Source organism: Papio anubis, chromosome 4 (genome assembly GCF_008728515.1).
Source record: "Papio anubis isolate 15944 chromosome 4, Panubis1.0, whole genome shotgun sequence".
In the NCBI taxonomy this organism is placed as follows: domain Eukaryota; kingdom Metazoa; phylum Chordata; class Mammalia; order Primates; family Cercopithecidae; genus Papio; species Papio anubis.
In genome coordinates, this window is record NC_044979.1 from 111,442,352 (window position 1) to 111,470,012 (window position 27,661).

General features: G+C 42.4%; 1 protein-coding gene and 2 long non-coding RNA genes across 4 annotated transcripts in view; 1 reads left to right on the plus strand and 2 right to left on the minus strand.

The window, feature by feature from the left end:
• Window positions 1–245: 245 nt before the first annotated feature.
• On the minus strand, window positions 246–15,833 carry INHBA (inhibin subunit beta A). Its single transcript, XM_017956754.2, has 2 exons — window positions 15,119–15,833; window positions 246–5,691 (listed from the first exon to the last, which is right to left on the minus strand). Exons 1-2 carry the CDS (start codon window positions 15,504–15,506, stop codon window positions 4,799–4,801), a joined length of 1,281 nt encoding a protein of 426 aa, XP_017812243.1. The 5' UTR covers window positions 15,507–15,833; the 3' UTR covers window positions 246–4,798.
• Window positions 9,050–27,661, plus strand: part of LOC110742823 — a 52,362-nt gene continuing 33,750 nt past the window's right edge. For both annotated transcript variants that reach the window (XR_002520960.2, XR_002520961.2), the window contains exons 1-2: window positions 9,050–9,222; window positions 25,737–25,920. This is a non-coding gene — a long non-coding RNA (uncharacterized LOC110742823). The remainder of the gene's footprint in view (window positions 9,223–25,736; window positions 25,921–27,661) is intronic.
• On the minus strand, window positions 21,463–27,089 carry LOC103882875. Its single transcript, XR_644830.4, has 3 exons — window positions 27,004–27,089; window positions 23,479–23,683; window positions 21,463–21,719 (listed from the first exon to the last, which is right to left on the minus strand). It is a non-coding gene; the product is annotated as an uncharacterized LOC103882875 (long non-coding RNA).

Consider the following 27,661-nt stretch of genomic DNA (forward strand, 5'->3'; position numbering starts at 1 on the left):
TAAATATTGCTGATCCAAGCATCTGCAGCCCATTAACAGCCTCTGCCATGGCAATATCTATTCTTTTTCTACTTGAGCTCTCTCACTCCAGCTTTTGTTCTCTCCCACATTCAGTCTGTTTCTCATCCTCTTCTGGATAATTACAGTAAAAACAAAATTATCACCCAGCAAAGGATGTGTCAATATGTGTGCAAAGTTGATCATGGAAAATAAATAAGACATAAAATAAAAATAAAAATAAAAAATACATCCCAAACAGGTCTTTTTATTTAACATAAGGCCAAAGAAGCTATCAGGCGTTGCTGAATACTGTCCACTAACTGTACAAAATATTGACTGCATGCCTCGCAAACACCAAAATATCCGCTGGAATGCCATAGAAATAAATAACTTCTGCTATAAACACATGAAAACATATCAAACTGTTATCTCTTTAAACATATTGTAAATAAAAAAATTACCAGTACTTCTACACAATAAATATTAAGAAACCATTGACATAGTTGAAATGCACTCATATAAATTAACAACTTTAATTACATTAGCCAAACAGACATTGGTTAAAGAACTGCATGTAGTATGCAAAAAAAAACCAAAACAAAACAAAAAAATAGAGTAAAAATCCAACAAAATAAAAACAAACAAACAAACAACATCAACCACAGAACATAAAAAGTTTTAAAATAAAACGGGCTTCAGATTATCTTGGCTTTCATAATTATATTTTTCTTTTAAAGAAAAATATCAACCCATTGTCAATGCACTGTTTTTCAAAGCATTTAAATAGAGGGTAAAACCCATTGGAAATTAATACAGAAGAAATGATTCACTTTATGCATAAAAAATAAATAATAATATAGCTGAGACATGTGGTTTGCTTCTGCTCTTGAAGATGTGAACAGCTTCTAAGCATTCGTTTTCTCTGACCCATACAACAGCTTCTCAGTGATACAGGGTTTAATTTAAACACATACGATGTCCACCCCCAAGCCTTCTGCCCACATCTACAAGTTTTATTTATTTTGTGGGTTTTCAGGGTGACTAAGTTTTTCTCTACCTTGAAAAGAGAAGTTGCCAAAAGGTGCACAGGAAATCATTTTTTTAAGTGAATATGATAATATAGGTCCATGCTTAATACAACTGAGACATATTTGTTCTCTGTTTTTTAGAGTCACCTCTTAAAAGTCCAATCCCACAATGGTGAAAAAATAAATAAATAAAAAGCATTTGTTCTACCTTTAAGGAGACTGCAGGGATTCTCCTTGAAAATGGAGTATGGAATCAATCTTAAATAAATATGAAATTGGTTGGTCTTCTGGGATAAGAAATTCCCAACTCAGTGTGCTGAAATTCACCTGATTTTTTTGGAAAAATAAAAATAGAAAATGTCAATTTGGTCCATAAAATACATATTACTATTAAAAGATATTTGAAGACAAATCCTTTTCAGAGCTTCTGAGATTGGTGTGGGCAGATTTTTAAGAGCCTAGAGTTTAGCCTTAGAGAAAGAGTGAGGAGATAGTAAGCTAAGATAGAGCCACCCTGGTTTCAAAAAAAAACCATACTACTAAGAATCCCATATGTTAGAATTTAAAGCCTTTACTTTTGGCCTCATGCTGCTAGGTGAAAGGGTGATTGTTCACAGGGCTTGTATTTTCCAAGATTATTAAAGATGGTAAAATACTATCTTTCAATGTTATCAAAAAATGGTAGCAATTTATACTTCTATTTCAAAGCCATATAAATTTAACGAAATTAAAGTTTGTGGGTGTTTGATAACCCAATCATTCAATATCCAATTAAAATATGGAATAAGTTTCAAATAAAATATGGAATTACATTTCTCTGCTTCTGATAACTGTGGTCACTAATCAACCCCTATGTTATCCCCGATATGTCTAGGACTTAGCTTAAAAAGGTAGCAGATGTATTTGAGATGAATGGGAACTATACATGGGTATCAGCTTTCTTTGCAAATTTCTGCTTTTTCCATATCCTTGACCATCTCTGCTACTGCGCAGTGAACCAGGACTTAATTTCTCACACTGTTTCTGCAGGTACCAGTACCAAAGAAGATGCAGTTCAAAATACTGCCAGTTTTCCATGAAATTTTGTAAAGTTGAACATGGCCATCTACTCTTGCCTTAACACTTTTCTCACCACACCCACCTTCCCACATGCGTGATATCCAAGGTCAATAGACCTTGATTAGAATCCACTTTCAAGCTTCTCATGCAGTGCATATTGTATTTGCTGCATAAGAAAGGGCGGCCTCTAGAACACAGTAAGTGTATTTGCCCTGTAGTGACATTGCCTACATATAGCCAAGTGTTACAGTATACCAACTGAGTATATTTTTCAAGGAGAGCTAAACCACCTTTTGTAATCTTTGGTTTCTCACTGATATCTTCCTTTCCTATAATTAATTTATTTTAATCTACAAATTGACATAGGGCTAAAAGCTTCAATATTTTACAAAATATTAATTAATGTAATTGTTCCCAATTATTAGAAACTTTTTTCCTTTTTTCAAAATATTTGCCAACTTCACACAAGTCTGTAAAAATAAGGCTCTGTATTTTCAAAAGCACATACATGAATAATTTATTAGCTATTCTAGGCAAGCTAAATACTAGAATAAACTAGATAAAAACTTGGCTTTAAGCATGTACTTTGATATTTATAAAACAAAGGTTGGTTTTTTTTTTTTTTCCCCCTCTCTGCATCTGAATCGATACAAATTTACACATGAAGAGTTTTGGCTATAAATTAAAAATTTAGAGATTTTTTACTACTGCCCTCATCTCTGCCTCTTCTTAATTGTTCTCTTCCTTACTCTCCCTCTCTTAACACCTTCTCCCAAATTAATTATCTTTTAGTTAGTGGCAACATTATTTTTCCCAGCTGGTACAGGTAATATTTCTCACAACCAAGCCTTAATCATTTTTTAAAAATACACTTAACTCTAATTCTGACCTAAATATTATATTTTTCTGAAAAAGCTTCTGATTTAAGATTGATTCCAGTAGACATTAAGTTGGAAAAACTTCCGCCCAGAGTTTTATCATCCTGTTTTCCCCATAGGGGAAAACTTGTAGAAGTGGGAGGGGGCACAAAAAAGAGGAGGAAATTTGATCCCTGTACAACAAAAGAGGGCCTTGCTGAATATTCACTGGAATTTTCAGGCTTTTTCCCATCCGAATTTTTGAAATGTGCCCACCTAGTTCAGAGTAAAAGCAAAAACTATAGCCTATCCTTCTTAAAAATACTGTGTTTTGCACACAAACATTCATTGCTTTAAGAACATTAAAAAATGACAGCCTGAAGTGCTTAAAATGTGTATGGACATGGTACAATACATGTATATATACATACAGATATGCATATGCACAAGCAATGTATATATACACATACAAGCATGTAGTTCCATGAATTTGATTGAACTTGATATCCAACAGTGTACAACTACTGTACATCCAGTATGAAATGTCCTGTTTCATGGATGTAAAAGGAGTCAAAAACCAAACTTCTTGGGTCTTTTAAGCCTGAACACAATCCACACTACTCAACCTTGAATCCCAACCCCTGACTCATTGATGGTGAATGATACCAACCACAGACAGACTGTTTAAAGGCTCACACAAATGTCTTTGGTGTATGTGTCTATTTTTTAAGGTACAAAATAATAATAATAATTATAATTATAATAATAAAAATAGCTATTTTGTGTGCTGTAGCAGTTCTTTTATAGCTCACATTAAGTGCAGCTCTTAAACCCCACCCCCACCCCCACTCAAAGAAAATACTTGTTAAATAAGGATTAGACAGGTCAAACACCATTGTAGTGCAAATAGTAAACGATTAAAAAAAAACAACAACAACATTTACAAAATATAGAAATGTTTGGATCCAACAGATGGACAAACATATTCCTTTCAAGTATCTCTCCTTGAAGAAAATAAAAATTAATCAGATTACTTCCAATACAAAAAAGTCTCTCTTTTTGTTCTCTCTCAGGTAAACAGTTTCAAACCTATTAGGTTGCATAGTTCTAAGATCATAAGCACCTTAACGAAATGTAACTTGGTATTCTTTTTTCCTTGATCTTTCATTCTTTCCATACTTGTTCTCAATTTTTTAATGTTGTTTGTTTTGTTTTGTTTTGTTGCAAAAGTGGTACAGAAAAAGGAAGTGTGACCACCTGCACACGATTGTTCTTTTACCAGTATGTGTATATATGTAATGTGTGGGAATGCCTGTGTGTGTGTGTGTGTGTGTGTGTGTGTGTGTGTATGCTGATATACACAGAGATAAGTGTCACACAGACATACCTTATGACCTGGGTAATTGGGTAGGAAAGTGCCTGTGATGGGCCCTTTCAAACTCATGGCTTTCTAGATGCTATTTGGGTTGCTCTAGTCCGCACTACTGCAGACTAGATTAGTTGACTCAAGGCTCACAAGGGAACCACAAGGGGGGAAAGGACAATACCCCATTTAAACAACTGATGTCATCAGTGTGATTTCAGAAGAAATAAAGGGTACTCCATTCTCCCTTTGCCTCTCAATTCCTGTCTCTTTCACTGCTTCATCTCTGAGCCCTGGCTAAGGATTTTTTTCCACATCTTCCTTCATCTGTTTCATCAGGTTTTGTTTTTAATTTACTTTTGTTTTTTTTTGTTTTTTTGTTTTTTTAATTTATATTTATCTGGTTAACTCAGAAACCTTAAAAATTTCTTCATTTTGCCACTGTCTTCTCTGGACAACTCTTGCTCCCTTTCCCCCTGGACTGGGCAACTCTATGAGCACCCACACTCCTCCACGATCATGTTCTGAATGTCCTTTTTGATGATGTTTTGACCATCATCATAGTACAACATGGACATGGGTCTCAGCTTGGTGGGCACACAGCACGATTTGAGGTTGGCAAAGGGGCTGTGGCCCCGCATGCGGTAGTGGTTGATGACTGTTGAGTGGAAGGACAGTGAGGACCCGGATGTGCCTGCTATATGGCTCGGGCACTCACCCTCGCAGTAGTTGGCATGATAGCCAGAGGGAGCAATGATCCAGTCATTCCAGCCGATGTCCTTGAAACTAACAAAGAACTGTTTCTTACAGCAGATGTTGACCTTGCCATCACACTCCAAGCCCCGCCGACGCCGGCGATGAGGGTGGTCTTCAGACTGCCGGGCCTGCAGCATGAGGAAAGGTCTGTGCGACTGCTCCTTCTCCTCATCTGCTCCTGCCCCACCTTCACCTCCACCCTTCTTTTTCCCATCCCCCTCCTCTTCTTTCTTCTTCTTCTTGCCCAGGAGCACCAGGCTGGCGCCACTCTCCTGGCACTGCTCACAGGCAATCCGAACGTCCAGGGAGCTTTTTCCCTGATCCAGCAACCGCTGGATGCTGCTGGAGACAGGGAAGACATGCCAGGTGCTCTTCCGAGCGTCTACCACTTTTTCAGAGAGCAACAGTTCACTCCTCTCCCCCTTTAAGCCCACTTCCTCGGCCTCTTCCCCTGTGTCCAAGCTGCCCTGCGGGTGCTTCTGCTGCTGGAAGAGGCGGATGGTGACTTTGGTCCTGGTCCTGTTGGCCTTGGGGACTTTTAGAAAGAGCCAGACTTCTGCACGCTCCACCACTGACAGGTCACTGCCTTCCTTGGAAATCTCAAAGTGCAGCGTCTTCCTGGTTGTTCCTGAAGACAAAAGACAGCATAAGAGAAAACAGTGACACCTGTTAATTCCAACATTTACATGCACTCACAAATTTCAGGCAAGCAAGAGTCTTCTGTGATAGATCCTCTCGAACAGGGGTCAGTGAATGACGGCCCATGGGCCGAAACTCCTTCTGTACTGCCTGCAAACTAAGAATGGTTTTTATACTTGTAAGTGGTTAAAGAAAAGTGGTATTTTGTGACATGTGAAAATTGTCTGAAATTTAAACGTTAGTGCCTGTAAATAAAGTTTTGTTGGAGCATGGTTATGCTCATTTCTGTACATGCTGCCTACAGCTGTTTTTGCACTAGAATAACCCAGAGCTGAGTAGCTACAACAGACTCTCTGGCTCACAAAGCGTAAATCATTTTCTCTCTGGCCCTTTATAGAAAAAAGGTTTTGGACCCTTGCTTTAGAATGAAGAGGGCCTGTGATTCTGTGTCTGTTGACTAATTGCTTAACCTCAGTTTCATCTTCTATAAAATAGGAATGACATAAGGACGTGTGACCTGTTATCTCACAGGTTTAGGAAGATGAACTGAGATAACATAAACGAAAAGACACTGTAAGCTCTAGAGAGCTAAGGAAATATTATTCTCAGACAAAAATGCAGCCCCTGGCCTCGCCTCACTATGTAGGTCTGTGCAGTCGGGACACACTGAGTCAGCTTCCTCTTCCCCTGTCACAGCCTGATTCCTCCCCCATCACCTCTTTGCTGGGTCACTGCAGCAGCATGTTCTTTACTTTGCCTCTGCAACACTAAGGCAGGCCTCCTCTCCAGTCATTTCTCCATGAAGCAGCCAAAGGCATCTTTCTCACAGGTGGATCTGATCACATCACTTCTTGAAAGTCCTTTACTGAATTCCTATTGCTCTCAGTATCCAACAGAAACTGCCTGGGACTTTGGGCTCTGTACATGCTGTTCCTTCCTTGAATGCCAGCTATTGCCCAGTCCTGGTCTCTGGGGTGTAAGGCCTTGAGAATTCCACCCCCTGTCTCACCCGCAGGCAGTGACACCTGCTGTTCCTTCTGCCTCAAGTGCTCCTGCCCCAACTCCAACACATCACCCTTAGTGCTGCCTTTAATAATGTTTCAATTTTCAGATTGTTTGGACAACACTTCCTCTAGGAGGCTTCCTTCACATCACTTCCACCGCCACCCTCCTGCCAGCCTGGTTTAGAATGCCCAGGGTCTAAGGTCACTATCATAGTCTAATGTTCAGCAGAAAGTAGGCAATGACTTGATTACTTATTAACAAATGGAGGCGTCCTTAGCATTGAGTTCTATTAAATTAAGAGAGCCACCTTGTACCTCTGAATCCCCAATGTTTGCCTCTGACCCATTAGAGTGCAGCCTAATGGGCACCAGAAACATATGTCAAATAGCAATCGCTGCTAATGGACAGGAAATCCCCACATTGTCAGGGCAGTTGAATTTAGCAACCACTCAGTTCTAGCCTACCTCTAAAATTAGAAAGTCACCTATTTCCTTCTCTTTTCGTAAGCACCTGTATGTTTAATGACGCAGCAACAATTACTATGAAAGCAGGTATCCAAACTAAAATTTTTTGATTAATCAAATATGTTCCCTCACTTCCTTTTTTCCCCCTTTGTGGCATATGGAAACATACCCTCTTCTCCCTGACCATGGACCTCCTTATAACTGTCCGCTGTACACGTATCGCATGCACAAATCTGTGAACAATCTTCAAGAAGTTCATCTTAGAACTCACAACTCCCTGGGAGGATCTCCCTGCCTGAATTTCTATAGTTAACGGAAATCCAGCCATACTTATCACTCGAGGCCCTGAGATGTTTACGGTACTATAAATTTTAGGCACAGTTTCAAGTTCTCTGCAGCAGAAGGCAGGCTTTTCTGTGCATTGCGTACTGTAGATTCTGTTCTTAATTTAACACACTCTGCACACTGTGATTATGATAGTGGTAAATTCACTGAGGCAAGGGCCAAGCAGGGCTGCAGATGGATATGAAAGGTTCTCTGGCATCTTTCTATAAACTTACGAGGATGCTGGCCATGATGATGGTGGTGGTGGTGGTAAGGGGAGTTCCTCTGACTCCGACCTCATGTCTTTGGCAGGAGTTGAAATGAATAATAAAGCTGGGTTTATGATTAGATAGAATACCAGAGCAGAGAGCAGTTAGAGGGAGAAGCTGTCTTATTTTAGGAAGCATGATGACTTATTTTTTCAAAATCTGAATTCTATATTCCCCTTTGCTAAGAATTGGTGGGGGTTTGTTGTTGTTGTTTGTTTCTTAACAAAGTAAAGAGAAGAAGATTCCCAGAAGCAGAGCTTAATCATTTACATCTTAAAAGGCAATCAGCAATTGATTTTAGGGTGGCAGCGTCCTGCCAAGGCCTTAGGAGAAGACCGAGGGAAACCTCCCAAGCCTCGGATAACTGGCCTGGAGGGTGTGCAGGTTACCTCCAGCATGGGCACATCTGCCTTGCCCCATGGAGAATGTTAACAAGCTACCTGCTGTTTTCCCTTCTGCTTCTATGCGAGACAGCTTCTGAAATCCTAAACTGCACAGGGTGTCACTCCAAAAACAGAGAGATAGTAGCTGCTAAATTAGAGAACCCAGAGGGCACAAGGTTGGGTTTTGTTTTTCCAGGAAAGAGCGTGAAACTGGAGCATCTGACTAGTGCCCCACATAGGGAGGCTCACTGGGTTTTGGGTAACTCATCCCCATGGGATCTACTCTGCTCTCATCCACACCTGCCAGAAGGGGTCAGGGTGAAGGCCGATGGACAGCAGTGCTGACCCGCATGAAGTGGACTTTCCATGAATAACATCCAGATGTTTGGGTGGGGGTGCCGAGGGAGGGTTAGTTGGCTGACTAGAATTAGGGACAGCCGCGTGCAAATTGCTTTTGTAGGGTTAGAGAGGCTGAGGCTGCTGGCTTCTAGTCACACAGCCTACAGGACAGCCCCTCATTTCACAAGAGCAGGTTTCTGATGCATGATCTAGCCCCACCCCTTCTTCACAGGCAGCTGTACTTGGAAGCAAATGATCTGGTGTTCCTGAGAGAGGATTGTACAAAGAGAGTACTCATTAGAGGGGGCTCAATCTGTCAGGTGCTGTTATATTAGGATCAGAGAGTCATCATAAAATGACTTTCATGCTGGTCTTGGCTGATAATTAACTGCATGGCATCGCCTGCGTATTATGGAGAGGCACGGGCGCTGATTTATGCATCCGTTTAATTATCTGAATTGAAAGACTCTGTTCCCTGTATTTGCATCCACTGCCTGCGTGCTTTCTCTCTCCCCCATATTTCTGACATTTGGATTTTCCCCCTACTAATTGACATGCCTGTCGCCTCCTTCTCCTGGTGTCCATTTCTGGAACTGCTATTTGTATATTGCATGATATTTTATCAGGAAAAAAAATAAAACAGATCTAATTTCATGAAAATGCTGTTGCCATAATGCTCAGGAGAACAGGGGGAAGAGAGAGATTCAAGTCTTCCTAATGTCTACCTTATATGCAGGTACATTTTACAAGTTCTATTGTATTCTGACTTATTAAGCAGTGCATATTTCTTTCTTTTACATTAGCTTTCATTGCAGAAGGGGGTGGGGAGATGAGACTGCTGGAAACTGACGTGGGATTGATGTTTATCAGGGCTGCAGGCTTCAGAAATATATTACAGCCTCGGAATGTCCTAGGTATGAAAAATATAATAAATAACAGGTCAATTTATTATATTCCCTTTATCTTTATATTACCTGAGAGAGATGGCTATACTGCAGTGACACTTTCAAGATGCCCCAATCCTCCAATCTCCTTGCATAACAATTTGGAAAAGGGAAGGTTGACTAAGGCTGGGATGTTCAGGATCAATTTCTAATCAGTTTTAGTTTTCACTTAAATATCTCATGCTGTAAAATCTTGAAATGAAAGCCTTCCCATAATGCGCCGTGAGCAGGTTCTGCATTAGTTTGTACAGGTGCGACCTAGGTTCCTGCACTATTACCTAGCTAGCCAGATATAGCTGGTCGCTTTGCTAACCTTTCATTACCTACTCTCTGATAATATTCTTTTCATCCTCTGTGCTATTTTTTCCCTCCTGAGGCTTGTGAGCAAGGCTGTATCACAGCCTGCTCTGCCTGAGTAATTCACTAAGAAAGTCCCACGCAAACCCATGTGGGTGATAATATTTCATCACTTAAACCTCTATGAGCTCGGTGGACACATACCAAAGAGAGAGAAAAAGAGGTGCAGAAAAATAGGCAAAGAGAAAATTTGTACCTCACAGGGAATACCTCTGAAATGCTGCCGGGTGGGAAGGATTGGACAGAGGAGAGACTGTGTAAGCTGGAAGGAAAGATACCTGGAAGGGTGTTTGCAGCACATTTTCCTTTGCTTTCAAAATGTTTTGAATAAGTCCATCATGAAGGCATGCCAAGGGTTAAGCAGCTAAGCCCCTTGTTGTTCCCTCCCCCTACACTAAGATGCAAAATGATGGACTCATCCGAAAGTCCAGCATCTCAGATTTGTGGGTGTATGAACATTTTCAGTTAAATAAGCAACACGCACATGCAGTGTTTCGATTTGGTTTTGTTTTCCTCACCAGGGTCCTGCCTGAAATATGTTGCTCTTTTACATATGGGCAATAATTATGCCTCTAATGTGAATGTGGAAAGCCTCGTTGTTTACAGAACATATTTAAACTTACCATGGGGTGGGGGTTGGGGGAAGCCTCCCTGTAAAAAGCGTCTGTTCCTTTAATTTTCCATTCTTCATCAAGATTTCACTGTGCCTAGATATGGTATAGTCAACAGTAAGGGTATACACAACTACCATTTACAGGGTGCGTTCTCTGAAGCTCTAACTTTGCATTTGGACTGCTTCCAGGGGTTTCCGCAGAAAGCAGCAAGTGAGGTCTTAAGGTTATTCCTCCTTTGACCTACAGTAGAGGATCTTTCCTGCAGTAGAACTATAGGTTTGGCCATAAATTATCTTGATTAATTTTTTAGCTTTAATGTCCCTCCTTAGGGTCCGTTATTGATTTATAAATGCCCAGCCACAAACATCCATCATCCATGCCTCTTCCATTAAAATGGTGATGAAAAAGGTTAAATATTTCAGGAGAAAGGGGTTTTAGATTCCTACAAGTAGCAAAAATTCTTAAGGTTCAACCCACAAAATTTCAGAGACTTCTTCCAAAGTTCCTGAGAACTTTGGCACTTTTGATTTTGGACCTAGGAACCAGTCGAGTACGAAGAATTCTGAACTACAGCTAGGAGATCATGTGCAAGTATTTTTTAGCAGAAGAGGGGCCAAGACAAATATGTGTTTTCAAGAAAAGTGCCTGGGAAGGTATTACTGCAGTTCTTTAAATATTACAACAGACTTTCCATCCTGGCATCTCTGCCACCCCCAGCCCAGTCCATCCACTGCACAGGCCACAGACCACTATTAATCTCTTTCCCCATCTTTCCCCACCATTTCTCTCCACACCCTCAGTTCGGAAACAAACGCATCCTCTGAAGCTGAACACCATGTTCCCACAAGGCATTAAAGAAAGAACCTTTTTCCTCCCTGTTTGAAGTCACTTGTCATTTGTCGCTGGTGGAAACTGTTGATAAGGCAGGAAAACTAGGCAACAAAATCAGGGGAGACGGAAGATGTTTTTGTTACGATCCGGGAGACCGTATTAGGGAGAGACTTGTGAGCAAATCAGTATCGCTGATGATTCATGGTCACATTTCTCCCTGCTCTGCTTTGTTTGCTTTTGAAATTTATCACTCGTCTGCCTTCCATAGAGCTCCGGAATGTTCACATGTATCACTAGAATTTCCATTTCCTTTCCTTCTGTCTCATTTAATGTATTACAGGTAGTCATGCTTCTCCCATCTCATAAATTCCTAACTTCTTCTGCAGGATGAGAGGGAGCAGGAGGTAACTGATAATCACCAAGATTACTGGGCGCTACAGACGGGGTGCTTCCAGTAGGCGCAACTGCCTTTCCCTGGATAAACTGACAAGGAGCAAAAGTCTTTGGAACGCGCCCTCTTGTGGCCACTCTTCCCCATTATTCACAGAAGAGAACGTGAACCCCTAAAGGCGTCCCTAAGGGATGGGTGATTCACAGAAAAGTTCGGACGATGGGCATGGAATGGTGGGAGTCAGCTCCATTTTGAGATGGCTTTCTTGGGGTGGGGAAAATGGTCATCCAAGCAAGGCTTCTTGGATCCCTGTCTGGGCGGTGTAAACTTCGAACTCAAATCTTCCATACATAGTATCCTCCAAGGGGTAGACTAAGGTGTTGCACTCAACAACACCTAGGCTACGTGAGCACATCCATTTCTTGGTGTTTCGTTTGTCTTTCTTTTCCTGTTCTTTCTACAACAGGTGCTATCAATTGCTAAGCTAATTACCAGAACCTATATCCAGGTTTGAAAGCATATGGAGACTCAGAGGTACATTATTACTATGCATTGATTGACCAGCTACTGTCATGAGTCAAAATAAAGTAAAAATAAGCTGTATCAGCCAAAAAGGCCACTGAATTTAGCTTCATTGACATTTATAGCGATAGCTTGGCTTTACCCATCCCTTCTGTCTTTCCTTGTGAGGAACTCTGTAGGCCTTAAGGTAAACATTGGGGGTTTTGTGCCAGCCATGCACAGAACACACTAACCTTGGTGAGAAATCTTGGGTGATGTGACATACATAAAAATAAAATCATTTTTGTTGGTTGGGACACATTTCAGAGAGCCTTAGAGTGATTCCCTGCTGTTTAGTCAATAACAACTCGCATCAGCTTTACAGAAATCGGGCACTTTCTACCTAAGCAGGATGGGACAAACTCAGTTAAAAGAGTCCCAGGCACTTCAGCTTTTGCAGGCTCTCTACTTCTGTAGCCATGCCTTGGCTTTATCCAACAATCAAGGAGAGAAAAGGCAAAAAGTAAACGTAGCCTCAAATTGAAGAATCTTAAGGTTGAAAGGGGCCGCGAGGGGTCTGCATTTGTGGCATGCTCATGGGTGACAATGTCTGGATTCTATGCTGCACAAAATGGTTATAAGGGAAAGAAAAATACATGGCTTTTTCTATTCTCCAAAAACTCTTGACATTCCACGTAGTTGGAATGTCATTAAAGTTGAATTATTCCAAAAGCAGCAAGACATATGTCTTTGCTATTCATGTTCATATATTTGCTACAATCATTCAGATGATAAATATCTTTTCCTTGATTAGCAAAATCAGCAGCAAAATGCTCACGTGGTTTTCTGCTTGAAGAGTAGGCTGTCCATATAGCAATTATTAAATATGTGAAATTATATTAAATCAACTTGAAGTTGATGTGTGAAATTCCTCAGAGAAAAATAAGCAATTGTAACAAACGTTTTCTAAGAATTCAAAGTCAAGTTGTAAAGTCAACCAGGAGTTTCCCATTACAAATCTTAAACTTGACTCAACGTGAACGTCCAATGAATCGCTTTTTAAAAAGTCGCTTATTTTCTTTCAAACTAAACACCTAACTGAGAAGTAAAAAATGACAAAATCTCATACAACTGAGAGAAGATTGGCACTGAAAGGAAGACCACACATAAGCAAGAATGTAAATGGTCAAATTTTTTCACTGCCAAATCTCTAAATGCTAAGAGAGTGATGTGCTATACAAGTCCAGTAAGTCAGAAAGAGGGGCATATTGCTACTAACAGTCGTGCAGTTAAAAGTGGTCAAAGGCATAGGCATACTTAGTCGTATGACATAGTTAAAGGCAACTGGATAGGAGCTGTCATTGAATCCATCATGTGTGGAGGTTGGTATATAAAGACACGACGCAACCCTCTAGACCACTGAAATCTGTTTCACACGCGCAGCCAAATATCATAAATATTTTCTTTTTTATCTTTTCCCACCTTGAAAAGTTGAGAAAAAATGGGTGTCAACTTGAAAAGTTCTAACCTAGCTTTCTTCCTCAAAAAGCTTCAGAAGATAAAGTCCTAATGATCATGCCTTTTGGGGCTGGGTTAAGAAAGGGCTTTAGGGAAAGAAAGTAGGACCTTCCCCAAGTGAAAGAGGCTTCTGGTGAGAGAGCCAAACTGGGAAGCTTGTAGGACACCAGTGCTTCTCCTGCAAGGGGAAGCCACACAGCCAGCAGGCTATCTGCACCCCCAGAAGGATGCCCCGGTCTTTCATGGTTTTCTTGAAAACAGAACATCTGAGTCAACAGGTTTTCAGGATTGGAAATTCTGAGTGTTGCCTTAATTGTTTATACTGCTGCGGCAAACTTTTAAACAAAAATGCTGGGAGTCCCTGCACATACTTTACTGGCCATATGCTCTACCAAACAAAACAATGGCATTCCTTTCAAATGGAGTTGGCAAAGGATACAGTTCTTTAGCCTGGCATTACCATGAAAGTAACACGGTATTAACACATCTGTGTGCCTGACGTGCATGGGCTTGCAGGCATGCAAAGGATCTGTGTCACTTAACTATAAAAATAGCCTGGCTCCAAGTCCATGGGCCCATACTTTTGACAGGTATTGCTATTCAGCAACAGGTTAGTGTGGTCCTGGGCCAACGATTAGAACCTATTTATTAAAGTTCTTCCTCTTAAGGATTGAGTGAGTTCAGCATAGTATCTGAGAGTACTTTGTCAAGGTTGCGTTCCTTGGCAGAGAGCTCTTAGTAACTTTAGAAAGAACAAAACTGGTTGTTTTCTTCTTTTTTTTTTTTTTCCTTTCAGAGAGCAAAAGTCAGTGTCCCAAAAGTAACTGCTGGTTCAGTGACAACCGTCCCCCAAAGTAGCTCTTCTCTGTCTTGAATGTGGTGCCTGTGCACTTATAGACAGTTTCTAAAGGTAAAAATGACTGTCACTCATAAATATGCCCTGCTTCTCTAATGTGGCCCCAGATTGGACTTTTAAAGGGGAAGGTTTGTTTTAAGAGAGTGACTTCATCTGTGCCATTCCACTCCAATCCTGGCACACTCACCCCTCTACCCTCAATAAAAACTTGGATGGGGTCCGGAAGCCTCCTCTGCTCCCCAAGCACCCGAAAATGCCGCGGCTTTCATCTGGCTGCTCAGATCTGGTTTCACAGGCAGGGCAAGGCAGCCCCTCACAGTCTGCCTTCCAGCTCAACATTGGCCCCGAGCTTCCTCTCTGTGTGACCGGCTGAGTTTAGCAAGTGTAAGCCAGTCATCTCCAGGCAGAGCTCGACCGAGAATTCCTTTTCTGTAAAGTCCTCTCCCCCTCCCCTGCCTGCCCTCCGTCCGCTAGTCCGCTACCATCACCTAATAACTAATAACCTTCCCAGGCAGTTTCCAGCTGGAGGGAAAAGAAGTTCCTCCTGGGACTGTCAAAGAAATATATTTTACCCTCCTACCCCCCACCCCTCCCCACCCCCTGCCAATGCCAGCACCAACCTGACTCGGCAAACGTGATGATCTCCGAGGTCTGCTCCATAAGTTCATTCATTTCTGCTCTCCTTCCAATGTCATCCTCTATCTCCACATACCCGTTCTCCCCGACTTTGCCCACATGAAGCTTTCTGATCGCGTTCAGAAGCGCCGCCTTGGGCACCGGCTGGGTGACATCGGGTCTCTTCTTCAAGTGCAGCATGTTTAAAATGTGCTTCTTGACGGCCTCCACCATCTCTGGCTGAGAGTTGGGTACATCCTTTGGGAGGGCGGCCAGCGCACAGGACGGACAGTCGGGGGCCGCGCTGTGCCCCTCGGATCCTGGGGTGGGGGAACTCCTCACTATAATCCAGCAACTTGCCAACAGAAATCCTCTCAGCCAAAGCAAGGGCATCCTGGCAGCAAAAGTTGTTGTGATTGCCTTTTTAAAAGGCCCTGCTTTTCCTCCCCCCTCACGCACAGGTTTTTTTTTCTTTTTTTTTTTTTCTTTTTTTTTTTTTTTTTTTTGGGTTTTTGTTTTTTTTTTTTTTTTTTTGTTTTTTTTTTTTTTTTTTCCTTCTCCTCTTCAGCAAATTCTCTGGAACAAGAACAAAAAGTTTTCTGTGAAGTTTTGTTTGCAGGTTCCTCTCTGAATGCAGTCAGTGCTGTAGGTTTGTGGCTGTCAGGGAGGAGAGTTCTGACTGTCTCCGAGTAAGAGAGAAGGAAGGAGGGAGGGAGGGAGGGAGACAGGGAGGGAGGGAGGGAGAGACAGGGTGGGGGGGAGACAGACAGAGACAGAGAGAGGATGGGAGGGAGAGAGAGACAGGGAGAGAGGAGAGAGGGGGAGAGAAGAGAGAGAAAGAAGGGGGAGAGAGAGGGAGAGAGGGAGGGAAGGGAGGGGGAGAGGGAGAAAGGGAAAGGAAGAGAGAGAGAGAGAGAGAGAGAAAACGGATTGGCCCTAAGTAAGTGAGTGAATGGAGAGGGAGGGAGTTTGCTGTGAGTAGGGCTGTGATTAGGGAGGGAGGGACAGCCCGTTTTCTGACAGGCTGCTCTCCTTCTGCTCTTAGCTTCCTCACAGACACCTCTCTTCAAATATCACCAATTTCGGGGGTTCTACTTTCTCTTCTAAAATAAATTCTCCTAATTTTGTTCACTATTTTTTTTTTCTTTCTCTGCCCAGTCTCCTGGTTTCACCTTCTTCCTTTTTTGGAGGGGAGAAAAGAAACCCCAAACAAACACAGTGTCTCAATCAACAGGGATGACTTGATTGAAAAAGTCTGTTCCCACCGCTCCTCCACCCTGCCAAGCCACAGCCCTAGGTGGTAAAATGCCCTCCTGACCAGGGAGGTCCAGTGGACAGGTAGTGGAGGTCAGGGAAGAGTAGCTCAGGGGTAACAGAGGGTGCCCGGGCCAGTGGATTGTTCTGGTCTGATGGGATCCAGGGAGATGGTCGTTTCCCCTCATTCATTCATATTTAAATGTTCAGGTCATCAACACTGGCAGGCGATCTGAGGAGAGCGCAATGGAACTTTTGTTTGGGGTCATCTAATACACTCCACTCTTCCCAACTGTGAAATGCAGCAGGGCACTGAAGGACCAGAGGGCAGGCAGCCTGTCACAAGCCCAAGTCCCAGAAGCGCTCTCCCCGTCGCCTTCAGCTGCCCCCTTCTGCCGGGGATCCACTCACTCTCACACATTACAGCCTACCACCGCTCGCGGGACTTCACAGATAAAATGCAAAATTCTCTTGGCCTTTCCCACATCCTTTTATAAAAAGAGTGCACTCGTATGACTTGAATAACTGATCCTATGGGAAAAGACTCTCTAAAATATATTGGCGAATTATTTTTCTCTGTCATGTGGTAGTTTTTTCAGCTTGCCCCAAGCCTGTCCCGACCAGTGCATTCATAGACAGCCTCCTTGACTGCTTCTTGTTCCCTCAAAGGAACAGTGCAGATAAAATCATCATGGATTTTAGTGTGCACAGAAAAAGAAAAATGTGAATTTTTTAACAATGCCTTTCTAAGGCTTAAAAAAAATTCTTCCCCCTCCCCTTTTTTCATTTTCTGTCTTATTGCTTTTATCTTGCAGAAGAATCTTTAAGGGGTCCATCTGTTAAAGCGTTCCTTCCCTCTCGGTTTCTTTCCCACACATAAGCCCTCTTGGTTTCTGAAGATACACTCAGCTTATATCTGACACCTAGTGTGTTCATAGCATTATAGTCAAGCAATGCAGTTTAGGTGGAAAGAGTTAATAAATATCATTACTACAAGCATAAGATCTGAGTGCAAGGGGAAGAGGGCAAGAAAATTGTGACACTAAGTTAAAATTACAGTTTGCACAGGTTAACAATGCTCTCTGAATTGTATATACTGTCTCCTTTTCCAAAACAACTATTTGTAAGACTTTTTCTGTTACAAGTAACCTAACACCTTTGGGGTTTCAGCTCCAGAAACATCAATTACTCCACCATTATTGTTGAAACTTTGTCAACATTGCCTAAAAAGCCTCATATTTTTTACGGGGATGGTGAAAGAGAATGGGGGAGGCAGGGGACATTTGTGTTATAATGGTTTTATAAAACATCTTTGTACTATAATACTTAACATCATCCACCTATTTGGAGTCACATATACAGTATCCAAAACATTTTGTAGTCCAATTAAGTTTTACAAGAAAGTCTGAAATACAACCAAAAGTTTAATGACTCTAAACAACTCAAGAGTCCTAATAGCAGCATTTAGATAACTGCAAGTTATCAATATTTGGATTCTCTCTGCATCTGAGTACGTGTGTGTTCCCTGAATTTACTGTTTGCGAATGTAACTCTTAAAAATAGCTTTCTCTTTGGCATATGTACTTGTATATATGTGCTGAGTGGGTTGTATAAACATATAATCTATTTGCATGCTCTAGGACTATTAAAAGCTATATTAACCTGCCTGAATAATATAAAAAGGTACACATCACAATGCACATTGGAAATGCCAATTAGTTGTAAAATTCCTCCTAGCTATCCTATCTTTGAATGTGTAAAGAGCTCAGAAGTAAGAGTTAAAAAGCATTACCTTTCTGGTCCCCACTCTTCCACCAGCCGGCTCTTGTATCATGTGGTAAGAGCTGTCTGAGCTCCTCTTCATGGTATTGGCACTGTGAAGTTTTATACTGTACTACTTATTTGTACACCACACATTGGTACCACTGAAACAGAGGAGGGCTGGGGCTTTGTTTGGGATTGGTTGGAATCAGCATGACATCAGCAGATGACTGGTTTTTCCAGTGTGAGACATTTCATAATTCATTATCTAATGGAAAGCCCTTCCTGGCTTCTGAGACACTACTGGGTGATGCACTGAGCCAGTGAAACCTCTGGCTAGGATTACTCTACCTTTTAGAAAAATATTGGAATCAAATAGATATGTCTCAATGAGTGTGTCCAACTTTCAACTTTTCTTTTACTACTCGCACACACGTCTCGTTATATTCAGGTTCAGTTTTATGTCTTTACATAAAACATCTGTTACTTCATGAAGTTGCTTCTATTTACAAAGTATTTTATTGTTTCTTTCAGGAAAGAAAATTGGTAGTGTTCTTTATATGGATTCTAATTTTATTTTTTTTAAATAAGCTATTTCATTGAGGAAAAAATTGGGAAAATCTGTATAATCATATGATGATGGTCTCCCCCCACCGCAACCAACTTACACTATTATTTTACATCTTGAAATTGAATGCCTGCTTCATAAATCAAGAACTTTGGAAATAGTCATTCTCTTTAAGTGAACTTCATAAGTATCCTTCCCAGGTCTTTAGAATCCATCCTAACTAACCAAACACACACACACACACACACACAACAACAACAACAACAACAAAAATCCTCATGCATCATTCTTTTTTACCAGAACTTCAACTCCTATATTTTCTAAATTGTTACAAATATAACAGGAGATTAATGAAAAGAAGTGAACACTCCTTGAAACAGGGGTAAAGCCCGTCAGGCTTTTTGGGGGCGGGGAGAGGTGTTGGCAAGTCTGGTAAATAACACAGGAGGAAGAAGTCCTTTGACAAGAATGGTGAAGGGTTGTTTGAAGGAGTATAGTTGAAGCATAAGCCCAGTTCTCATGACAAGTTGGATAAAATGTGCAAAATTGGGAGCTAATGAGAGCCATATGACCAGATATGTTGTTTTGTATGCAGGATTTAACATGCATAAAATAAACTTTTCACTGTGCCCACAAGCAAAATATAGAGGCTCTGGCCTCCTGATGTGTGGCTTAAGCAGGTTCCATTAGGACACCAGAAGTTTTCTGTGTAAGAGGGTCTCTCTTGGCTAGATACAGAGAAAGTGTGGGTGCTGAGCTGCATGGGGGTGGGGGGAAGGAGTATTCTAAGAACTGCATATGCAGAAATGAAGTAGGAAAAAAATCATTAAGTTGTAGAGGAAGAGAGTGAATCTGAGTGGCAAAGACAGAAATAGGATTAATGATGGTGAACTCCAAACCTGCCCCTCAGTTTAGCACTAGGTGAACAGAAACCCTTTATAAGAAAGGAACTTCTCCACCCTTCATGCTGAGAAGTAGTGGAGTCAATGACCTTCAGGGCATCTAAACTCACCTCTGCCCCACACATGAACCCTAGTGTCCTGATAACATCCCCTCCCCACACACACAAAGTTGTGTGTGTGTGTGTGTGTGTGTGTGTAGGTGATGCGGGCGGTGGTGCACAAAACAAACCCAGATCAGATCCCAGTTCCTCTGCTCACTCACCGTGTAAACTCAGGCCTCAGTGTTCCCATCTATAAAATGGGATCCATAATATGAACCTGTGGGGGTCAAGGGCAGCCGTCAGATAATAATAAGTGATACTATTTCTGAGAAGCCTGGTGGCTCTTCTTAAACACGGGTGTCACAGAAATCTGCAGCACTCTGACCAGAGAAGCCAAAACACAAGTGTGACTCTGAAACTCCGCTGGCCATCTGATGCCACCGAGTGCCCACCTGCCAGACCAGCCTACCAGCCGCGCTGCAACCCCTCTGCAACCACCTGCACCACAGTGGCAATGCCTCCTCGCTCGGTGCAAATCAAGGTGGGGGTGGTGGAGGAAGCAGGCCGGTTAAAATAGCTTCTGTGGAATATTCTAGACTGGGAATCAGCTTTTCCCTGCGGAACTCAAGGGCCCGGGGCACAAGCTGGTCAGCCCAGTCCTGACCAGAATCTCCTTCTCCTTCCTTGGTTTGGTTTCTCTTTCACTTCCCCCTCCCCCGGAGCTTCCCCGCACCCCAGGCCCTTCGGGTCCCGGCTTCTCGGCCCTGCTACTGTACCTTGAGCAGCACCTGCTGGCAGCTTCCAGGGATCACGCCGGAACGCGGCCGCTGCTCGAGCCCAGCTCGCGGGATGCCTGGAGCCAGGGCCAAGCCGGTCTAAGCGGCAGCCTCTATTTTTACCCTGAGCACCAGCAAGGGCAACTTCTTTTAAGAGCAGCTCTTGATTTTTCCCCCCTTTTGGCAGCTAAAGAATTCAGGGAGGGGAAAAAAAAATCACTGTTCAGTGAGTGCAGCTGGGAATCTCTGAACCCAGCCCTCACTGCCAGGGACTGAAACCACAGCAAATGTCAGGGAGCGGGACCTGCGGAGGGGCCGACTGGCTCCCCGCGGACAGAGGCGAGCAGGGAGCGCTCGCGCAGAGCGCGGTCCTCCAGCGACTGCACTAGCAAAGTGGCCCGCTGCCACCGCGTTATTCACCTAGTGGAGGCGGCCTGATTTACTGGCGACTTCACAAACCCAACTCCACGCTGGAGCATTTGCATGGCTCTGTTCTCGCCTCGAGGAGCAGCCACTAGCGAACCCGGTGGAGCAGCTTGCTGCGAGAAGGAGCCGGGAGGGAAACTGTGGTACCTTATTTTACTGTAATTGCAAAAGGAACGATGTGCCAGAGATTTATATTTAGAAGTTGTATGTTTCTACTTTTATGTAAATGGAGCAATTAGGGCCTGTCTTGCTGCTGCTAACTCCAATGCGTGTGCATTGCTGGGGAGCTGGTGTTTTCAATCACAATTAGTGAGCTGGTCAAAAAACAAAGTTCGTTTAAGGATAAGAGCTCAATTGTGCGAATGGGGGAGAGGCCAGCGTTCGTGTGCCGGCCTGTGGCTTGCGGTGACACCTAGCTTAGGGCCATGGCCAACCCTATAGTGGTGTTTACCTGTGGCAGCAGCTGTCTCTGTTCAAAGTTGGCATAGATGAGGAAGCAAGAATGTTCACTTTTCTTCTCAAGCAAACCGTCTGTCCTTCAGCTTTCATCCACGCTATTAATTGGTGTCTTTCCTCACTACTCCTTGAGCAAGGAGACAGGCCCAGAAAAGCCGAGCGGGGGGGCGGGGGGGGACATTTTTCAGGGCTCTATTATTTTAGCAGCTGCTCACGGATTGCTGTTATTCAGTCAAAAATATAAGCCAGGAGACGTGAACACCCCAAGCAGGTGACTGGGATGTTGTTCTCTGATTCAACTGAAATGACACAAGGCTGGGGGTTCAGAGGCATGGACAAGAGTGCTGACGAGTCCGGGTGTTTTCATTCCTTCCTATGAAAAAATCTGTTTCCAAAAACGCATGATTTCTGGTTCATCCCGTCTGGGAAACCAAACATAAAACGTGACTATGGAGAGAAATCAAAAGGTGTTCCCAGCAGCTAATGTGTTATTCTGGGGCTCAGGCCGGAAAACCTGGCCTTGTTGGTGAGGGGTGACTCCCTCAAGAGGCAGCTCAGAATCCAGAGAATGTGGGCAGGATCCAGAGTACTATCTGCTGCAGGGAGACTGCGAGAGTCTGTGATGAAGAAGGGTCTCATCAAATGGTTGACATTGAACATGGGATTGGCAAACACGGCCTGTTTCCTGGACAGCCACAGCCTGTACATAACTTGGGCTGAATGTTAGGTAGAAAGAGTTGGGACAAAGGAGAAGCAGTGTTTCACATTCAAAATTGAACTGGGAAGCTGTTTTGCTTTCAAGTTAAGTCAATGAATGAATAGCTCTAAACAGAGAGAGAGAGGGAAACATTAAAAAGTCCCCTGAAATTCATTGAGAACAACAGGGTCAGAAATGGTTAATCTGAAACTTGACTCCTAAGCTTCACATTTCTTTCAGAACCACTGGAATATCCCACAAGGCCTTCTGCTTCATGGGATATTCCACAAAAACAGTGGGATACTCTGTTTTTAGAGTATTTGGAAGTGCTGTTTTCTGAAGCAAGGGAACCGGGATACTAGAACTAAAACAACTGCGGAAAAGAGAAGAAGGAAAAAAACCCAGTAAGTAACCTATTACTCTTCATTCTACAGCAGTGGTTCTCAACTGGGGCGATTTTGCTCCCTGGGGGACATCTGGCCATGTTTGAAGACATTTTGGTTGTTACAGCTGGGAGGGAGGTTCTACTGATCATTAGTGGGTAGGGGCCAGGGATGCTGCTGAATATCCTACCATGCACAGGACAGCCCCCAACAACAAGAAATTATCTGGCCTACAGTGTTAATTGTTCTGCAGTTGAGATACCCTGATTTCATGTTATAATTGTAAAGTTCACCCAACCTTCTCCCTATCCATCTCCAAGAGGCCTTGGGAACCAAGAAAGCATTGCAACTCTACAAAATACTAATCAAGTGATTCTGCTGCCTCTTGCATCTTATGTTCTCTGATTACTGGAGACTACAGATACAATGCTCCTCTTGGGCAACATTGTTGCTCCAACCAACTTTCATGTATGGCCTCAATACATTTTCCTGCTGGCTTTTTGTTCTAAACCAAAGCAAAATCTTGGTGGCCAGCAACAAAATGAGATGGGCTGGCCTACACCCAAGTTGTTAGGAGACAAGAGACTCATGCAAAAGAATAAATGAATAAAGGATTGAGTTGTTCATTTTAGCAATTCAGTATCAGATAAATCCATGCAAGAGAGAATTCCCTGAAGTAAAATTCACAAAAGTAAGATTACCCTGCCTTTCTCCTAGAGCAAACGAATATGTTGTAGCTTGATTTTATTTGTTTAATACCTTAGGGGAATGACATACAATCAATATCCAAAGAGATAAAACAGTGTTTTGCTAAATCCTAATGGCTGTTGCAAGCAACATTATATTCTCCAAACTTCCTTTGTAAAAGGAAGTGGTGTGGCTGTTGAAGGAAGGCCATGCCCTTCCAGCCCTTCCAGGTGTTGCTCTCCTGTGAGGACTGGGGAAACTATTGTGAAGGATTCCACCTCATGGAAAATCATAAGAGTAATCAACAAGTATTGGTGAAATGCACAAAAAGGAAGTTGCCTGGATGAAACTAGCTTAGAACTGAAATCCTGTTGTCCAGACAGTGAGGGCTTACTTCCCCGGTTCATTACTTACCTCCTGAGTGACTTGGGTCCTCCAGAAAGGAAAGGGTAGGTCAGAGATCATTTTAAGATGAAGGGAGCTATGAGGGGAATGTCTTAGACACTCTGACGCCGTGTCATCTCTTCCAACTTGTGAATCACCGTCTCCTCAGGTAAATGGTCATTTTGGAACCAAAGGCCTCAATCAACTTTCAAATGATTCAGAAATGCCTGGAGTTCTTCCCAAGAAGTAACCAAGTGGTACATGTAAAAAAATTCAATATTGAGAGAAATACTCGTTTACAACCACTATAGAAAAACATACATTGAAGAAAACCCAGACTAACTCAACCTGAAGAAATATGCCCTCAACATTCTTCCTGACCAATATATATTTCAAAATTGTTTATCATGACTTAGTTCTAACCCAATCAGGAAACATCTGCTTCAACAATTTATCTTCCTATTGCCCCAGAAGATTGTTGAAAAATACTCCCCAAGGAACACGGAACAGATTGTTGTAATCATTTTTCTCACCTGGATCCCCTTGGGTAATAAGTTCCATTGCTGACTTGAAGACATGGTGGTTTAGCATGTAGATTCCATTGGACTGATAAGAGGGCAGCAATCTTGCTTTGCATCCAGTTTTGCCTGTCCACAAAGATCCCCCCACAGCCTGTTCCCAAATCGCTGCTTGGAGGGAAAAAGCCCCACAGAAAAGCCTGGGGGCAGTCCTGTGTGAATTTTTTTTTAAATCAGTGAATTGCTGCCTCCCTCGTGTCCTAATAGAGTCCAAAGGTTCTGCCCTCTGTGGGAGCAGCTCCAAGGCATGGTCTGAGTGCCGCTGTTCACGAGTCCTGCGGGATCGCGTGGACACTGGCAGCAGCTCAGCTAGGTGGGCAAATATTTCCAGGTGGCCCACTCTAATTTTAGGAAGGTCAAGTTTGCAAAGGTGAAATAGTAAGTAGGACTTCTGTCACTTTATCAGATTGGAAAAGCAAACTGTAATTAAGCACAATATTCTTAGAGTTTAAAATGGAATCACTGAATTCTACAACCAGCTTGAAACTCTCAAAAAATAACTTATGGCTACAATCCCTCTTCTACTCATTGAGTTCCTCTTAAAAGATGGAAGAGTGTAATGAATGAGGGAGGAGCCTCTATAGTAGAAGGAAAAAAACACTCCAGAAAACCTCTCTCCCAAAGGCCAGGGGTTCATTTGTGATCCCTTAATGAAACAGGGGCAGAAAGCCAACAAGGTAATTTTGGCCAACTCCAACATCACTTAACTATGAGCTGAGAATAATTAAAATGGTGCTCCCTGTAGAAAAGAGTTCACCCAATAAGTTTCCCAAATTTCAAGGAGCTTTTGTTTTATTAGATGCTGTTAGCTTCATGTTAGTCACAGGAAAAAAAAAATGCCCACATACACACGCACAACTAAATGTAGTCAGTTTGCTCAGCTGCTGCTGACGTCACTGCTGCCCACTAGGAGTGAGTTACTGTCATAACCCCTCTTTTATTAATCATAGGCTGGAGGAAGCACAAAGTGGGTGACATCATTAGGCAAAGGACCGGCTAACTCATGCTCCAATTTACTCAGCTTTATTATAACATTTCTCGAGTGTCATATGAAAGTGATTACCATTTCACACTTTCCCCATCTGAGCAATCATCCCTAACCTTCAATTCGAATTCCCAGAGAGAAGCTTAGCTTTTCAGATGGAGGTGCATAAAGGCCAAATCTCACCAAGGGTCCTTGTCCCAAGAAGAAATGTCCTCCTCAGAACGCCTTCTTCCTGGGCTTGAAACAGAGGTAGTTTCTAGAACTGTAGGAAACTAAATAATTCTCCATTGTCTCTGGCCCTGGCAGTGGCCTCTGACTGGGGAAGACCCTGATGGTCCAGACGGGTGCAGCAAGTATGGCCTCCCGGTGACCAAGGGCACAGGCACCTCAGAGCTCTGAAGTATGAAAAATACCATTTGAAGATGAGGTAAAAGGTAGTGGTTGAATGTATGGGTCCTACAGTCAGACTGCCTGGGTTCAAATTTAGGATTCACCATTTTCAAACTGCTGGGCAAATGACTTGGTTCCCCGATTAGTATAATAAATATGGATAAGAATAGCACCCCCTTCGTAGATAGGATTGTTGTCAGGGATAGCTCAGTTAATTTTGTGAGCCACATAGAATGTGCTGGTACGTAGTCACCATTGCTTACTGGTATTATTTCTCTTCCTTTTTTAAAAAAGCTTTATTGGCTGACCTGAACTCCCTGCATTCTACTTTGTAGAGCCTTGGAAAGATGGGCAAATGCTCTGTGACAAGCCACCAGGGCAGACTGGTACTGGGAAGACCCTACTATACATTTGGCTCTGTCCCTGGCTGGAAAGTTACAAGTCAGTCTACCTCTCTGTGGTCCAGTTTCCACACCTACTACTCTTTATCCCATGAGGAACTTCTGGAAACTAAAAAAGGTACGTAATCAAAACCGAAAGAAGACATTGGTTCAAGGATCCTCAAGAGCTCAGCATTGTGTTTCTGTTGTTTCTTTTTGAACAGACAAAATTCTCAGAGTGTTCAGTAGCTACACACACACACACACACACACACACACACACACACCCCACACACACAAAAGTAGCATCTCCACAATGTTGCATGCATCAGGAAAAGCAAATGTTTTTACCACAGGCTGGGCTATGCTTCATCCTCTTAAATTAGCATCTTGAGGTCTTTGCAGAAGCCATTTTATAGATGCCTACACTCATCCCCTTACTTGCATTCTCATCCTGAGGGTATTTTAAGGAGTCAAAATAAAGTTTACTTAAGCGTGTGTGAGAGACAGAATGATAGACCAAAAGAGAAGGCTGGGGCTTTGTAATATTTAGATAATGATGAAACTGAAACGGCTGATGCAGAGTGCAGTAATTATATAGGATACTTTATTATTGGGGTTCACCTTTGCTCAGTAGTGAATTATAAGCACTCTACTAGGTGAGAGGTTTGGCTTCCAAAATGAACAGCTGGTGCAGGATGGAACTACCAGACCATGTCACATGGCAAATAAAATAATAATACATAGAAACTTCAGGATCTCCTAATTGGAAGCTTCCTTTAGACAACAAAAGATGCCAGGATATCTGCTGCCCCCTAACTGGTACCATGACGAAGAGCACATAACTTTTTAAGAAGCAAACTCTGATTCAGATACAGTTAGTTGGCGGCTGAGTCAACCTCCTAAGTTATAGTTGTGAATTTGGCCATTTCCGTAAACCTGTTTGTTGCGATTAAGGCAAAGCTATTGGGTAGAGTCCTGCTCTGTTTCTGTCTTTTCCTGATGGAGAGGCACCCCTGATTTGCAGCAGCTGCCCAGGTAGAACAGGTTGACCAAAGCACACATCACCAACACAGACTGTTAATCACGTGACTAGATAAAACTCTCACAGTGTCATTCAAATTTCCATATCCTTCTTCTATGGAAATTTCTGAGAGACCCAGAAAAGGAGCGTAACCATGAGGGAAAGTGAATCCTGCACACTTGAATATTCCAGACTTACCAGGTGATCCAGCTGTCCATCAGTGGGAAGAGGCTGAGGCGCCCCCTTCTGGTACATCTGAATAGGAATAAACTCTGGGTAGAAAGAAATCCTGTAGCAACTGGGTACCTTCTCTGTGATTTGTCCACTTCCAATATCAAAATTGTTGCTTTTTAAATGACATCCATCCTAAGTTTAAAAAAAAAAACATACTATTTGTATAAAATGTGGAAGACACAGAACAAAAAATGTAAATCACATATCATCATCCCTCCCAGAAATAATCATTATTAAAATTTCTGTGCGTGTGTAAAACAAAATTGCAATCCTACTGTAATATTGTCCTGTATACTGATATTTTTCACCTATCAATGTATGTTGAGCAGTTTCAATGGTCAAATTATTTCTTGAAAATATTAATGACTGGGGAGTAACCTTTCAAATAGGTGTGTCTTTATTTTTAAACCAGTCCACAATTATTGCATATTGAAGTCATTTCCCAAATTTTGTAAGTGTAAGTATTGCATCCATCCTTTTATGTGTTTAAATGCATCTCTTATTATTTCCTTGAGATGAGTTCCTAGAAGTCGAATCACTGGATCTAAAAATGTGGACATATTTGTGCTGGACGCTGTGGGTCACGCCTGTAATCCCAGCACTTTGGGAGACCAAAGCAGGT